General features: G+C 37.5%; 1 protein-coding gene across 1 annotated transcript in view; it reads right to left on the reverse strand.

Moving 5' to 3' along the window:
• Positions 1 to 17338, reverse strand: part of LOC124721090 (dual specificity protein phosphatase CDC14C-like) — a 245174-nt gene that overhangs the window by 66381 nt on the left and 161455 nt on the right. The window contains 3 exon segments of the mRNA XM_047245902.1: positions 4548 to 4818; positions 4949 to 5087; positions 10405 to 10635. Coding sequence (XP_047101858.1) covers positions 4548 to 4818; positions 4949 to 5087; positions 10405 to 10635 — 641 coding nt within the window.

Below are 17338 nucleotides of genomic sequence, written 5' to 3' on the forward strand. Positions count from 1 at the left end.
TTAGATAGTTGTTTTGGTTCTTCCAATGGTTATTCTATCCACTGTTAAAATAAGTTTGAAAATCCCTCATCAGAGGGCACTAGGACACGGTAATGTAAGCATCACCACCTAGCGAGAGTTCAGCCAACAATTAGTAGAACCAAGTGCGCAAAATATGTTCTGTTACTTTAGTTTCCTTGCTTGCTGACTGTGTTCGCGGGCAACATGCATTATTTTTGTGATTGTGTTTCTTTTTGCAAGGGTATTGTGCCCGAGTGAAGTGCGCTATACTATCTTCCAAATAACTGCAGCATATCTAGAGTTCAAAAACAGCATAGCATGAGTTCGGTCTGCAACATATCAGGTAAAAATTTGGAACATGTCGGTAGGACGGAAGTGAAGGAACTTGGGGCAGCCAGAGCAGACCTGAAATTCAATCAAAAACAAAAACAGTGTAAATCAAGGCTAGGGTATACATGCAATTTTAACAGAACAATGTACAATGTAGCTGAGTGGTTGTGAAGTGAAAAACCCGTTTTTGGTGCTATCATAGGCTCAAAAAAATTTCACATAAATGTGAAGAAACACGATTCCAGTGAAAAATATTTGAATGGTTTTATTGAATTTTCAATGTTAGGGAGAGTGGAAGTTATGTGCCAACTAGGCAGTGCTTGCCACCTTAACCTAAAGACATACACTGAAAACGTCTCAAAAAAATTGGTACATCTTTTGTAAATGGACAGATTGCATTAAATTTTGCAGCAAATTCAAGCTGCCATTAAGGGGCCATGATGAAACAGCAAATTCCAAGAACCCACAAATTTGTCAAGGTCTAGTTGATCTGATGGAAGAAGTTGATGGCATCTTGAAGCAGCACACCAAAAAATCGGAGAAACGGGGTTTCTTAAGCCTTTTCAAGACAATTCAAAATGAATCAACTTATGAGATATGCCCAAATCTGATCACAAATGAACTCTCAAAGACAAATTTCCTTCATATCAAAATAGACAAAACCACTGACTCTGCAAATTTGTCACAACTGGTCATAATAAGTTGCTATGTGCTGCTGGGGAAAATTAACGAAAGATTTATTTCCTTTGTACGGCCAAAAGTTCACACTGCAGAAGATGTAACTGCAGCTGTTCTCAGAGAGCTAGAGAAAATGCACATAAATGAAACACCTGAGAAACTGATAGCTCAGTGTTACAACTGAGCTCCTGTTATGAGTGGTCACAAAATTGGAGTTCAAATCAAAATTAAAGAGGTGTATAAAAATGCTCATTTCATTCACTGTTATGCACATCAGTTCAGCAACTTGGAAGGAATTTGTACCTTTTTTCCCAGACTCCTAAACACACAGCCATTCTTGATGAGATAGATGGAATTTCAAATCATGATCATGGAGTGTAAAAAAGGAAGAAGAAGGAAAATGTTGAGTGCATGGGAAAAATCACTGATGATGATAGTAATGATTACAAGACAATAAACAAGGCTATGGAACTCAAAGGTTTACTGAAAAACCATGAATTCCTCTTCTGGTTACATATTTTCATAGTTTTACTAGTCATGCCTTATAGTGTCATTCTGTTCAACCAACTCCGAATATTGATGCAGTAAAAATTGCTGAATATGTATCTCAGTTTGCAGCTTCTGTCCAGCACGTTACGGCCTCGCTAGACAATGATGATCACTAGGAATAGGAAGAGCCACCTGCAAAACTAGGATGTTTCACTGAATCAAGAATGGTCGTGCACGAGACATCTCTGACCACACCAACTCAGATCAATGATTGAGTCAGTTTAAATTATCACTTGTCAATTACACAACTCTTTGAACCATCACTGTTTTTCAAACATGAAATTGTTTTCTGAGAAAAAGAACTGATTATATCTGTCAATTTGCTTAAATCACATTGTTCAGACTTACATCATGAACTGAATGTGCTATACAGTCAAAATAATTTTATGAAAGCATCAGGTGCTTTGACTTTGTTGAACTTTCTTTATGAAAACTATTTGGCAAAAGCATTTCCTGAAAGTGTTAAACTTCTGCAGGGAGCATTAATCTGTCCAAAATACAACAGGAGAGGCAGAATGCTGCTTCCCTGCATTAAAACAAGTGAAAACATTTATGAATAATACTATGAATGAGAACAGGCTTTGTGCACTTGTGATGTGTTTTCTCGAAAAACAACTACAGAATCAGCCAAATTTCTATGAAAAGGTTATAGAAAAAGTGATGAGCAGATGTCATCTACAAACAAATGACTTATGGTAAGTAAAATTGCATTAATAGATGATAAGAAGCAATGCCTTTTGTCATAACAATCAGTTTAGCTTACAAAAATAAGTGCATAAAAAGGGTAGTGACAAAGTTTAACCACTGATGTTACATTTTCCAAAACACATCATAATTCATAGCACAGCTTGTTGTGCTAAGTGTCAAATTTGCTGACGCTTTAGCACAAGAAACCGTACTAAAAACTATACATTTGGGAGAGATCTTTCATGCACTTAATCCCTTAAAATGCATAAATTCATAAAACACATATATAAATATGACAAATAAATATGGTATGTAAAATAACATGGCAGTTGCTCATGTCAGCCAGTCACATAACAAGGCCCGTGATGTCACGGAAACATCACTATTTCGTCATGTGAACTCAAATGCCCCAGCCTGAGGAGACAAAACATTAAATGTCCGAAGTTTGGAAACGAAAACACCAAAAGCATTACGAGTGCAGCAAAGCTAACACGTACTGCATTAAAGGTCTCTCAAAACTGCTACACTGTTGGGAAGTACGAAATCTGGGGATAAATACATACAGTATGTAAATGTTTGGCTAGAGTGTTATATGGTAAGATTTTAATACCGTGCATCTGCAAAGTCTCTTTGCAATGGCAAGCCTCAAATGTGTGGGGAGAGTAAGGTTTGCAGCACATTCAAGTCTGCACATGTTCTGAGGACCTGCAGTAGTAGTGTGGGGGTAGTAATGTTGCAGCTGTTAGTTGTGCAATTGTCCAAGTATAGTGGAAATACTTACTACTGCAGAGAGAGTTTTTCTTGTGCAAGAGGTTTCCCGTGCAGGAGAGAACTTTACAGAGCATGTGACGCAGCAATTTACATGGCATTTTCCTGCTTCGAGGTGTCCACATCATGACACTGCACATGATTCAATTCACAAATTCTGGACAACATGAGTTCATGGTGCACCATGAACTGGTAGATCCACAATTTTAACATAACAGAAGCTCGACGACATCTGGGAGTTCAACAAAATCGGTGAAGAGTTCACTGCAAGAGACTTAAGTCTCTCGTACAACAGCACATAAAGCCATAACCAAAAAACTAGGGATGTATCCATATAAAATTACTGCTGTGCCAACTATTCCACAGTATGGACCATGCAAAATTAATAGTGTATTGCGAATGGTCTCAGCAATTTGTTAACCGACACAGAGTCGTTGTTTTAAAGTGAACTTTTTTCACTGATGAGGCTTGGTTTCACCTATCTGGCTACATTAACTCCCAAAATTAATGAATTTGGCCACCAGAAAACCCACATGTCTTAAGAGAAACACTACAGTGTGCAGAGTAGATCGGAGTGTGGGTTGCCATAATGCGAGCACGAATTAAAGGGCCAATGTTTTTAGATTTACCATTATTTCCGGTAGCTACTGTTCCCACATACTGTATCCATTTACTACCCTGCTGAATGAAAATGATATCAAGTATTCATTTTTACGACAAGGCAATGTTACTGCTAATATGGCACATCATCTCCCATGACTTTGAGATGAAATCTTTGGAGACAGAGTAATTACGAATGGTCTCTGGCCCCCACATTCACCGGATCTATCTCCACCTGACTATTTCGTTTGGGGTGTGGCTAAAACATTTGTGTATCAAAATGAACCAAAGACAGTAGATGAACAGAAGACAGTGATAATTTACTATCTGCATTCGATTACACATGAAACATTGGTAAAGGTGTTCGCAAACGAATGTCAATGTGCTGAATTATGCTTTCAAGAAAGAGGGCAACATTTCCAGAACCTACTGTGATATTGGTGAGTTCAGTGTATTTGATTGTAATTAATTAATTTCATTGCTTTGATTGCAATAATGTTGAATCCCATATCCCAACATTATTGCAGTCACTAGCAGTGAATCCCAGCCCCCAGCTTATACAGAGGCATAAATGTGCTGCCAACCTTATGTGCCCCGCAAGGGGCAACATGTGGAGATAGTCATCACGGAGATTGCAGACACGTTACACACAAAATTCAGTATATTTGAAGGATTTTGACAATATCATGTTTATGCTCAAAACATGCGAAATCTGCAATTATAATCACTACAAAACAGCCAGACATCTATGAAATGAAGCAATTTCTTCATATATCCAAAAAAGCATACTACAGTACAAGCAAAAATATGTATCTGCATAGAAATCTTTATCCTACTTATAAGAGACTATGACAGACCAAATCTGTAGCGCACTGAGTTCACCATAGGTCACAATGAAAACTAATAGCAAAATATGGTAAATGTGTATACATCACCTCCATTACTTTTGTTCTCCGTCTGCAACACCTTTCATTTTTATTTTCATCTTCTTTATCGTCCAGTTTCATTGTATCAACCTTTTGTAAAATACGGGAAACATTATCAGGTGGCTTTATGTTGTTCTTAATTACTTCTGGACTGTGAGTGCACTGTAAATGAGCAGCTACACCTTTCATACTGTATATGCCATATGCATGTTTAGGAAAACTGTTTTCCATTTTTTGTTGTCGGTATGTATCTCCTTGCATCCACATTTGTGTCTGCTTCCTACACACACACACACACACACACATCAACACCAATTAATAGGCTTCTTTACAGAAAACAGATTTTGTGTAAAAATTTAACCATCAAAATAGCACTGTCACTTAAGAATCAGATTTCTAATAATACGTACTCCACTAGCCACTGTTGTTGGTGTCCAATAATAGAGCCTGGGCGACACATTCTAATCCAAGCAATTGTTTCGTGGGCAGTGAATCTGTAGTGTTTCATGATGTAACAGCCTATAAGGGATCCTGTTCGACCTAATCCAGCTGAGAAATAAGCATGAGAAAAGTGCTGTACTTTTATCATTGGACAACGAATATACAGAAGAAAAAAGAAATAAGAAAGAAGGAGAAGAGGAGGAAGAAGAAAGCACACAAAATGTACACTGCCTGATAAACAAAGAGAAGCACCCATAAGTAGAGGAGGAGACGAATGAAACTCCAAGGGTTCAGATGGTATGTGATGTTAATTCAGTGATTGCAATATTGAGACAAATTTTCAAAGAAATTGGCAGTATGAGCTCACTTTTCAGTGCGACAGTGTACTCCCTGCTGGTCTGGATGCATGGCCTGATTCAGTTGAGAAGGATGTCATAAAGCAGTTTTGTTATTTCCTTAGGCAAGCTAGACATCATTCCAATCCTTGATATTTGGATATTACTGGTTCTGGCACACAACTGATGTACAAGCTGGTCCAATCCATGTTCTATCAGCAACAGATCTGAGGATCTCGTTGGCCCCAGGAGTCACACCATGATACCAGGAGTAATACCACTGTATCTCTCCAAAACACTGGAAGAATGGCACCTCTCCCCAAGCCACTGCCATACTTGCCAACAATGGTCACCTAGGGTAGTGCAGAACTGTGATTCATCACTGAACACAATATGACACCATTCACCAGCAGTCCAGCTTCCCACTCACAACACCACTCCAAATGAAGCCATTCGTGTTGTGGTGTTAACAGCGGTCTACACGTGGGACAATAATTCCTTGGACCAGCTGCTGTTAGTCTCTCACCAACAGTGCAGGAGGACACAAAATGATGCAGGGAGTCCTCTACTTGTTCTCAGACGATAGGTGCAGCCGCGAAGGGGCTACAGGGTGCTTGATGCTCAATATAGCAATCCCGCATTGTTGTGGTCAGATGTGATCGACAGAAACCTTGACCAATGGGCCATTGTCATATCAAATGTTCCACAAATCTGGATATTGTGCCACTCTACCAGCCAGCCAAATGGAGACCCACAACAAGACCCTTTTCAAACTCTGTCAGGTGCTGATAATGCTGTCTCACAAAAGTATGTGGCATCTCTTTGTCCTTCAAAGTGATCAATCAATATCCCATGCTGTTCATGCCCATTCGGTACCTTACCATGCTTGGTAACACGCGAAACACAAACAACACTATTGTACTCTGTTGGCTGTTCTACCGGTCACACAGAATTCCAGCTCTGATCATTTAGATGCCAGCTGATGGTATGTATGTGAATGCAGTTACACTGACATCTGATAATTTCCTCTGGATGCTTCACTTTTTTTGTCAGGCAGTGTATGATGAAAATACTGCTGCACCGATTTCAATCACTAAACATCATTCTTGAAACATAATGTTAATAATAAATACAAGCACATAAAAATTGTAATCTAACAATGTATTATAAACTCTCTTTCATACAGGCACAGTCTTTTCCTTCAAAATTCACGTTTTTTTAATGTTATATTCACAACTTAAATATTAAGAGGAGAAATATCAACAAACTTCATTTTACCCTTGTTCAACATGTTATGTTGTTTCAGAAAATACTTTTTTAGAACATGGTACTAATCAGTCTGCAGTGACAACTGAAAATTTGTAAAGAGACCAGGATTCAAACCTGAATTTCTATTTTTTGTAAGCACTAACCTTACCATTGTGCTTTCTAAACATACCTCCTCACTCAATTCAAGTTCTCAGAATCGCACAAACATTTTCAGATAACACTCTAGCTTGTTACTGCCATATGTAGCTATCCTTACATTTTTTAAAAGTAAGCATTGAATGTTACACTTACTCATAACCATTGCTAAAGCATTCATTCAGTGTGTGTATTTCATGCACAAAGCAGTAACAACATTAAAAGAAACTGAGGATACACTCTTGACATGTAAGTTGTTTATAGCATCAATTTGGTTCAAATGGCTCTGAGCACTATGGGACTTAACATCTGAGGTCACCAGTCCCCTAGAACTTAGAACTACTTAAACCTAAATAACCTAAGGACATCACACACAACCATGCCCGAGGCGGGATTTGAACCTGCGACTGTAGCGGTCGCATAGTGCCAGACTGAAGCGCCTAGAACCGCTCGGCCACACCAGCCGGCAGCATCGATTTGAATTATAAATTATTTAGAGAGGCATTATATTACAACACAAAGAATAGTAATTGAGAATTTATCATTTGAACATTATTAAACTATACGGTAAACACATAAAACCATATATCAATATGTCGCATGTTTGTTTCTTGTCTATATTTATTCACACACAATCATCATGTAGGATAGTTATGGTAGTGGCACTGAGCAACTACGCAATGATGTTGCAGTGACAAGGACCACGCTTTATGGCAGCACCAGAGCCTCTGAACATGTTGAAGAAGTTGTGTAAATTTTATCTGTGCTGAACAGACACTTGTCAAATTTCTCATTGTAATCTCATGATTATAAGCACTCAATGGCAAACATTTCAGCAAATGGAATGGTAAACTCATTTTTAATTTAAATACCACAGAGTTACTTTGAAATTAACTCTTGTATTTCATTTTTTAATTCTGTACTATGACATGGAACATTTAGTTGTGTACCATTTAATGTTTGTCGCAATATAATTTACAAACAGAATAAACTGAGTAAAACGCCTCATTCCTCTAAGCACCTGCCACTGAAAGTAAGTCATATCAGAAATATAATAACATTTAAAACTGAGAAGACTTACAACAAACAACAACACATAATAATAATAATAATAATAATAATAATACACCCCGTGGAGGCCCGGGAAAAGAATAGGCCTCCTGTATGTTCTGCCAGTCGTAAAAGGCGATGAAAAGAACAAACCACTAATAGGGCTAACCCCTCTTTTAGTGTGATTAGTTGGTTCCGGACAGAACTAAAGAAGCCTCGGACAAGCGCCGTCACGGTTGGGGACGACGCTTGAACCCTATGCCCGCCCACAATGGTAACGACACTGCTAGCCAACTGGAAAATGATTTAAATCAAAATAGAGGTGTTTTGCAGGATATGCTTCCTGCGACCACCCTAGAAGGAAAACAAAGACGGAGGATGAGAGGGTCAGACGAAGTTAATCGACACCAACCACCAACACAACTGGATACCCATCACAAGTATACACAACATTTATTACCAGATACCCAGAATTAAAATTTTTAACAGAACAACGAATAGCTGATCAGATCCATGTAATAATAAAAAATAACAGGATACCCCAGTCAGAATTAGAAAACATCAAACAACAAGTACAACAGATACTGGAACAAAATAATGTGCAATCAGAAGAAGAAGAAGAAGAAGAAGAAAAAAATACAGTAATGGACTTAAACATCCCAGAGCAAACAAACAAAGAACAACACGCATCAATTAAACAATCAGAGGAAAACGAAATCTTAAGACAGCCACCAGAACAAGCACAAATAGAACACGAAGTGACACACATGTTAGATATAGAAGAAAAATTTCAGCTGACATATATAGAATACAAAGACACAAATACAGACATTAGACCATTCTTGCATAGACCGCCAAATAACCCACAAGTCGAAACAACAATAAAAACTATCAACACAACCACACACAACAAAATAAATGAAAACACATTTGCTATACATGGATGATCTAAAACTACTGGCAGCAACAAATCAACAAATTACTAAAGATAACAGAAGTATTCAGCAATGATATAAATATGGCTTTTGGAACAGAAAAATTTAAGAAAAATAGCGTAGTCAAGGGAAAACACACTAAACAAGAAGATTACATATTGGATAACCACAGCGACTGCATAGAAGCAATGGAAAAAACAGATGCCTATAAATATCTAGGATACAGACAAAAAATAGGAATAGATAATACAAATATTAAAGAAGAACTAAAAGAAAAATATAGACAAAGACTAACAAAAATACTGAAAACAGAATTGACAGCAAGAAACAAGACAAAAGCTATAAATACTTATGCTATACCAATATTGACCTACTCATTTGGAGTAGTGAAATGGAGTAATACAGACCTAGAAGCACTCAATACACTTACACGATCACAATGCCACAAATATAGAATACATCACATACATTCAGCAACTGAAAGATTCACATTAAGCAGAAAGGAAGGAGGAAGGGGATTTATCGACATAAAAAACCTACATTACGAACAGGTAGTCAATTTAAGAAAATTCTTTCTAGAACGAGCAGAAACGAGCAAAATATACAAAGCAATCACTCATATAAATACATCGGCTACACCACTGCAACTTCATAACCACTTCTACAACCCTTTAGATCACATAACATCAACAGATACGAAGAAAGTAAATTGGAAAAAGAAAACACTACATGGCAAGCACCCGTATCATCTAACACAGCCACAAATCGATCAAGACGCATCCAACACATGGCTAAGAAAAGGCAATATATACAGTGAGACGGAAGGATTCATGATTGCAATACAGGATCAAACAATAAACACCAGATATTACAGCAAGCATATTATTAAAGATCCCAATACCACAACAGATAAATGCAGACTTTGCAAACAACAAATAGAAACAGTAGATCACATCACAAGTAGATGTACAATATTAGCAAATACAGAATACCCCAAAAGACATGACAATGTAGCAAAAATAATTTACCAACAACTTGCCATAGAATATAAACTAATAAAACAACACGTTCCCACATACAAGTATGCACCACAAAATGTACTGGAGAATGATGAATACAAATTATACTGGAATAGAACCATTATAACAGATAAAACAACACAACATAACAAACCTGACATCATACTCACCAATAAAAAGAAGAAATTAACACAACTAATCGAAATATCCATACCAAATACAACAAATATACAAAAGAAAACAGGAGAAAAAATTGAAATATACATCCAACTGGCTGAGGAAGTCAAGGACATGTGGCATCAGGATAAAGTTGACATTATACCAATTATACTATCAACTACAGGAGTCATACCACACAATATCCACCAGTACATCAATGCAATACAGCTACATCCAAACTTATATATACAACTACAGAAATCCGTAATTATTGATACATGTTCAATTACCCGAAAGTTCCTAAATGCAATATAACATATACCGTATTGTTAAAAGGAAGTGACGCTTGATCAAGGTCCGCGTCACTTTCCATTTTTAACCAGACTTAACGTCTTAGAAAGTAAAGAAATAATAATAATACAATAATCTTTCTCAAAATCTCTGAAAAGTGCTTTTGAAATGCAATGACAAACATTGCTGCACAAACCACACAGTATTTACACTAACATTCCACAGCACACACCTTTGCAATGAACAGCAACAGCACCTGAAGCATTCTCTGATATGTGTAGAAACTGCCTTAATATTTGATCACTTGGTGTGCTTCCATCAATGAAAAATAGGTCTTTGTGTTCAAACCCGGCATCAGTAAATCTAGAGGCATCATAAATTTTCTTATTCAATCTCACAACTGTGCTCACATTGTTTTGACGAAAGTATGCAAAATATGTCTCTGGTGAATGGAGAGGATACCCTGAAAAATATGAACAAAATAATAATGCAGTATGTTAGTCAATGGAAAACCAAAGCACACTCATTTTTGCAAAACACACACAAACAATGGTCAATACTGTTTTGGCAAAGAGACGCCTTAATAAAGTTTCATTTTTGGACTAGACAAGAATGTCAACATTACAGTTAAGGTTAGTTGATTTCTTATTTCTAGGTATTTTATAACTTGATTTGCAGTGTCCTAACACAAAGAAAAAATAGACACTAATGAGCCAAACCAATATGACCACCTGCTTAATACCATGTTGGTCCACCACTGGAACACAATATAGCAGCAGTTTTGCATGACATAGATTTTAAAAGTCCTTGTTTGGCATCAGATGTCTACACACAAGGCACGTAATTTCCACAAATTATGAGGAAGTGGCTTATGGGTATGTAGCTGGCACCAGACTGCATACCAAATGTATTCCATCAAGCTCAGATTACATGAATTTGGTGGTAAAGATATCAACATGAGTTCATTAACTAATAATTTCTTGCCTAGCACATGGAACATGTCGGTGATGATTCTGCAACTGTGGTAATAGTTTTGAAGAAAATACTGGCACCAGCGGCACTTTTCATTTTAAACCATAACTGGTTTAAGCCCCCAAGATGATTATTTAGCGGTATATGCCAGGCATCTTGAGTGGATAGGGGACAACTGGTCCTGAGAGCACACACCTGACACATGCCACTAGGTAATGGCCCTGGGGATTGAAACCGGTCATGGTTTTTTCCTTTTTTTCTTTCTTTCGTTACTTTTCTTTAAAAAAAAAAAAGGAGCAATTGCTGCTGAAATTTTCTTCAAAATCATATTATGATCCTTAAACCAACAAAGCACAATTTCCCTTATAGCATGGACAGTTATCCTGTCGGAAGATGCCGACAGCGTTTGGGGAAGGGGCTGCAGGTGGGCCCCACTAATGTTCACCTAGTCCACCACTGTCATGCCACCTTCAATTGTTATCACAGATCACCTGGATGCCCAGATGAATCCCCCATAGCATAGTACTGTTCCCATTGAGCAGGTGATACATTTCCACTGATTCACAGTACAATCTCAATTACCCCGAGCTCATTGCAATCATTTTTGAAGGGAACACACAGGTGTCACCCACTTTCCATTGATGCTACCAACAATAGGACACAAATGGCTTACCGGCTTTGCTGTTTCCCAGATCCTCACCCTCAGGCATCAAGCAACAGCCATATGCTCTTTGACAGTATCATTTATATCAGTGGATTTCCCCATTTGCTGCCAATATCATCACTAGATTGATTTACCATTCATCTTTGATATGCTTATTTTACTTCCTTACCACATCACATTCCCTCAACACCATCAGGCGGCATTAAATCTCGTAGGATGGGGGAAGGGCTGGGGGGTGGGAGTGGTCATAATGTTTTGGCTCATCGGTGTATATATGTGGATGATGCTGGCACATAGAAATTTAAAATTAACACCACACTAGTACCATCAGCACCTAAAATTGACAGCAAGCTTTCTGTCAAATCAAGAAATAAGCTCTACTCAGTACTTCAAGTCATTAGTTAAAATGCAGCACACAAACTGGTATGCTAAAAGCATTCCCCACTTGTAGTTCCTCTCACCATGGAAGGTAACCACATGCTAGAAGGGAGTGCTCTTTTCTCACAGCCTGGTTAGTCAATTTCACAAGCCTTAATTTGCTATTCTGAACCTCCAGCAACAGACACTTCAAATGAAATGTCATCTTTATTCTCAAAAGTGAGCAAATTTTATTTAAGACATTGTATGTTTCGTCAATGACCTTTTCACGAGCATCTCTTCCTCACTCGTACATCATAAATGAAGAAGAGTATCATAATCGTAGTGGGCCACTTTATCAATGGGTTTGTATGTATTTATTTATTCATCATATGGTTTCTTGATACATTGGGAAAAATACATTAAGTATAGAACATTATATTTACAATTTCTAGTTATGTCGACAAAATATTCTGAATAATTCCCACTTAAGATATCACACTGAGTTAGTAAACGTTTTTGATTGCAAGGAGGTCATTTCACACATAAGCCATCCCCACTCTCATCATTCACACTGCATGCTGTCTACCTCAGTTATGATTATAGGAATGAGTGCGTTTATTGCAGCAATGGCTTATCAGCACAGATGTGAAGTGCTCACTTTCTAAAAAGGTAGCAGCTTTGAAAATCAGTTCAAATTTTTCTGCAAAACCTGAATCTCATCACTTACTTTCACTAATACTTTAATTGAGCTATTAACTGTAAGAAGTAAGTGATTAACCTTAACCTTCCCTGTCATATGTCCCCTGGCAATCTTTCCCTTGTGAATCCACAATTTGATTTATTACTTGATGGCATTGAAGTGTTATTCTATTATTCGTAATATCTCCACATTTTGGTGGTATTCCTGATGTTTTAGTTGTGTATGACGAGACTACATGTAGATATAGTCTGTATGTGGTCAGCAGTGCATAGAATCTTACTGTTTCTTGACACTGCATACAACGTTATTTTGTACATATTTTCAGTTTTGTAACAATAGGTTTCACCACTAGCCAAACAGGTTTCAGTGACGGAAGATGCTGTCACTTTGAAGTCTTGCCTTATATCGGCATATGGTAGTGCAGCTCCACTGAGTGATGGTTGGAGCAGGCTGTGCATAGCAGTGAGGATGTTGTGAGCTGTCCAGGAAGTTCTTCATACTCCTTGTGCAGTCAAGACATGACAACACTGCTAATGATGTTTGGCACCTTGTGACTGTTCACCCACTTTCGGGATTGGTGCTGTTTGATCTTGCTAAATTTTTAGAATATTCCCTTTTCATGCCAATGAAGTAATCTGAATAGTCATCGCATTTATATGACATTAAGATCATAAATTTCATTTCTCGACCTAAAAAAGATCATTCCACACTTACATTTCAATTCATTTTCTATTTAATGTTGTGAAATGGCTATATTAATTACCACCAGAGCAATGGCAGACAGCTAAACAAAACAGTGTCTATCTGCTTTGTAGCACCATGTTTGCCTTGCAATCTACAGCAAGTGTAGTTGGGGGCTCAGATCTCGTCTGTCTACCATTGTGCACTGCTTCAGTCTTCTCATTTTACTCTGCAAATAGCCACAATGGAATTCATTAAGAAAATGTTAAGAAAATCACAGCATCAACTGAGCAATCAGCCTGTTTTCTTTTTAATTATCAGCCTTCTTTTGTAATGCAATAAACTTCATTCATTATTAGTTTATTATTGTTACTACAATTGCCGTGATTTGTTCACTCACAAGACCTTTCCAGTCACTATTTGGTACCAATGAACATGACCAGTGAATCTGGAAGAATGGAATGTTGGATATTTCACCACACATAACACACACATTTATGTGTGTCTCAGGGCAAAAGGAAATGCCCAATAAGAGAAGATGACAACAGGAGGTTGATGATGCATCAGAACTCTGCAATAATTTCTGATTTAACACACTGATAACAAATAAATTTGCTTCGTTGTATATTACTCCACATCTACAGGTAGCTACAAATTTGCAACCCTGCCCATGGTTTATCACTGGCTCAACTGCTGGTTATAGTGTTACAACCACAAACGGAAGACTACGTTCAATCATTTTGTTCTGCTGCTTCTCGAATGAGTTATGACAATGGATAAATAATAGTTTTCACTTGCTTTTATTTATACGGTTATGTAAACTAACATGGGAACTGCCTGTATCAAGTGTGTTTTTCCCTTGTGACTTTTGATTTCTAATACAATTTGTAAGCCTTCTGGCAGTACCCAGTACCTCAAATGAATCATCAGTAACATGGATTTGGATTCTTTTCATCACTTAGGAACCAAACAAGAGGAGAAAATTATGAAAGCAATAAGTACGCTAGTTAGTTCGCATTATGTGTATAAATCATAAGGTGAAAAACATATGAGGGTGCTGAATTGCACATTGCCCAAAACAGTTTAATTTTTTTGCCCAGATAAGGCACATAATTTTTAGTTTCTTCTTTTCTGAATCCTCAAATTAACTGATTACAGGGTGGCACTGAACAATTAGGTAATTGTATTTCTGGTTGCTTCCATCCCCACCATTATACTTCTGCATTCTTGTGGTAGTCACGAAAATCTATTTTTATGTGGCTAAAGACTGCACACGGATTTTGAGGTTCAAAGTGTTTGATACATTACTGTTTTGTGATGTGTGGAGTGAGGTTGATTTTCAATTACTTTTTATTTCCCTGAAATATGCCTTCGTTTCAAACTGTCAATGTATTTTGGGAAAATTTTAATCATGTTGGAAAATTATATATTTCAGTATTTCACATGCCATATTCTGCGTGAGCAGAAACTAATACCACAAATTTTGTTGTCCCTGGACTGAAATTAAGTAACATCAGTGTTAACAGACCTCTTCCACAACCGAAAACTTCAAAGATGACCAATTCTAGAGTAAATCTAATTGAATACCTTAAATATAAATAACCTAAACTGCAACATTATAGAGTATCCAAAAATAATGCTATATAAAGATCAAACACACTTGTACCTCCCCTCTGAAAGTCTGTGTAAGATGAGCATGACAAGCATTTCGCCACATAGCTGCCCCTAGCACAGCTGGGGATTGACAACATCGTTGCAAATATTTGGCAACCCTGTAATACAGCAATTGTTCAGCTAAATTCATTTAGATTCTCTTTTCATTTTGATGACATGCGACTTAATCCTCATGTGAGATGGGATACCGAGACACAAAATTTAATTTTTGGAACCCAGGAACATTGTAATTCACAAACAGGTGTTTTTATTTTTAATGTTGCATTATGACACTCAGCAACCAATACTGTGATGAGAGAGACTGATCCAAGCAGCATCTCATTTACTCAATGGTTCTGCACATGTCACACGATGCAAAGGCTGTGTGAGCTGTCAGTTCTAATCGCACTGCGAACAAGTGAACTCAATGTTGTTATTTTCTGTTTCATTCAATGAAACTGCAAATGGCTAAAAGAAATTCTGTAACAAAAACTGAAGAAAGCCTTTACACATTAAATCTTCTCACAAGCTCACCTCGGTAAGTTGTGTTAATTGTCATAGACTTCCACTTTACGAATACCAATCTGCATCACAATACAAACTTCTCTGAAGAACTTTAACCTGACCATCAACATCACAAATTTGAATTATTTTTCATCATGTAGAGCCCATATGTCAGGGGAATACTAACAAAGTGAACACATGGATGAATACAGTTCCTGACACTGGCATTAACAACTTCCATTCCTTCTGGGTAGCTGCACATCACAGCAATTCTGTCTGTTTAAATTTAACTGAATACCTCAAATATCACTTTTGATCACTGTTAAGTCTTCCATGAATCCATACATGGACTTCAAAATGTGCAGTGTGCCTGCGTTGTTATAGAATGTGCACAGCAAGGTATTCACAAAGTTTATTGCACACATTTACCGTAAGAAATCAAACAAAGCCAGTAAAACACATTACATCATAGTTACTGTGTTTTCATGAAAACATTTGACTTACTGACGACAAAATTGCATGAAGGATCACTTCTAAACAGAAAAGAAATGAAACATACAACACTGATAACAACATTAAACAATGCTGTCAGGTAATCTGATTGGATTATAGCGTAATACAATTGTTGTTGTGGTCTTCAGTCCTGAGACTGGTTTGATGCAGCTCTCCATGCTACTCTATCCTGTGCAAGCTTCTTCATCTCCCAGTACCTACTGCAACCTACATCCTTCTGAATCTGCTTAGTGTATTCATCTCTTGGTCTCCCTCTACGATTTTTACCCTCCACGCTGCCCTCCAATGCTAAATTTGTGATCCCTTGATGCCTCAAAACACGTCCTACCAACCGATCCCTTCTTCTAGTCAAGTTGTGCTACAAACTTCTCTACCCACCTTATCTTCAGCATTCTTCTGTAGCACCACATTTCGAAAGCTTCTATTCTCTTCTTGTCCAAACTGGTTATCGTCCACGTTTCACTTCCATACATGGCTACACTCCATACAAATACTTTCAGAAACGACTTCCTGACACTTAAATCTATACTCGATGTTAACAAATTTTTCTTCTTCAGAAACGATTTCCTTGCCATTGCCAGTCTACATTTTATATCCTCTCTACTTTGACCATCATCAGTTATTTTGCTCCCCAAATAGCAAAAGTCATTTACTACTTTGTCTCATTTCCTAATCTAATCCCCTCAGCATCACCCGATTTAATTTGACTACATTCCATTATCCTTGTTTTGCTTTTGTTGATGTTCATCTTATATCCTCCTTTCAAGACACTGTCCATTCCGTTCAACTGCTCTTCCAAGTCCTTTGCTGTCTCTGACAGAATTACAATGTCATCGGCGAACCTCAAAGTTTTTACTTCTTCTCCATGAATTTTAATACCTACCCCGAATTTTTCTTTTGTTTCCTTTACTGCTTGCTCAATATACAGATTGAATAACATCGGGGAGAGGCTACAACCCTGTCTCACTCCTTTCCCAACCACTGCTTCCCTTTCATGCCCCTCGATTCTTATAACTGCCATCTGGTTTCTGTAAAAATTGTTAATAGCCTTTCGCTCCCTGTATTTTACCCCTGCCACCTACAGAATTTGAAAGAGAGTATTCCAGTTAACGTTGTCAA

Source organism: Schistocerca piceifrons, chromosome X (assembly GCF_021461385.2).
Source record: "Schistocerca piceifrons isolate TAMUIC-IGC-003096 chromosome X, iqSchPice1.1, whole genome shotgun sequence".
Lineage (NCBI taxonomy): Eukaryota > Metazoa > Arthropoda > Insecta > Orthoptera > Acrididae > Schistocerca > Schistocerca piceifrons.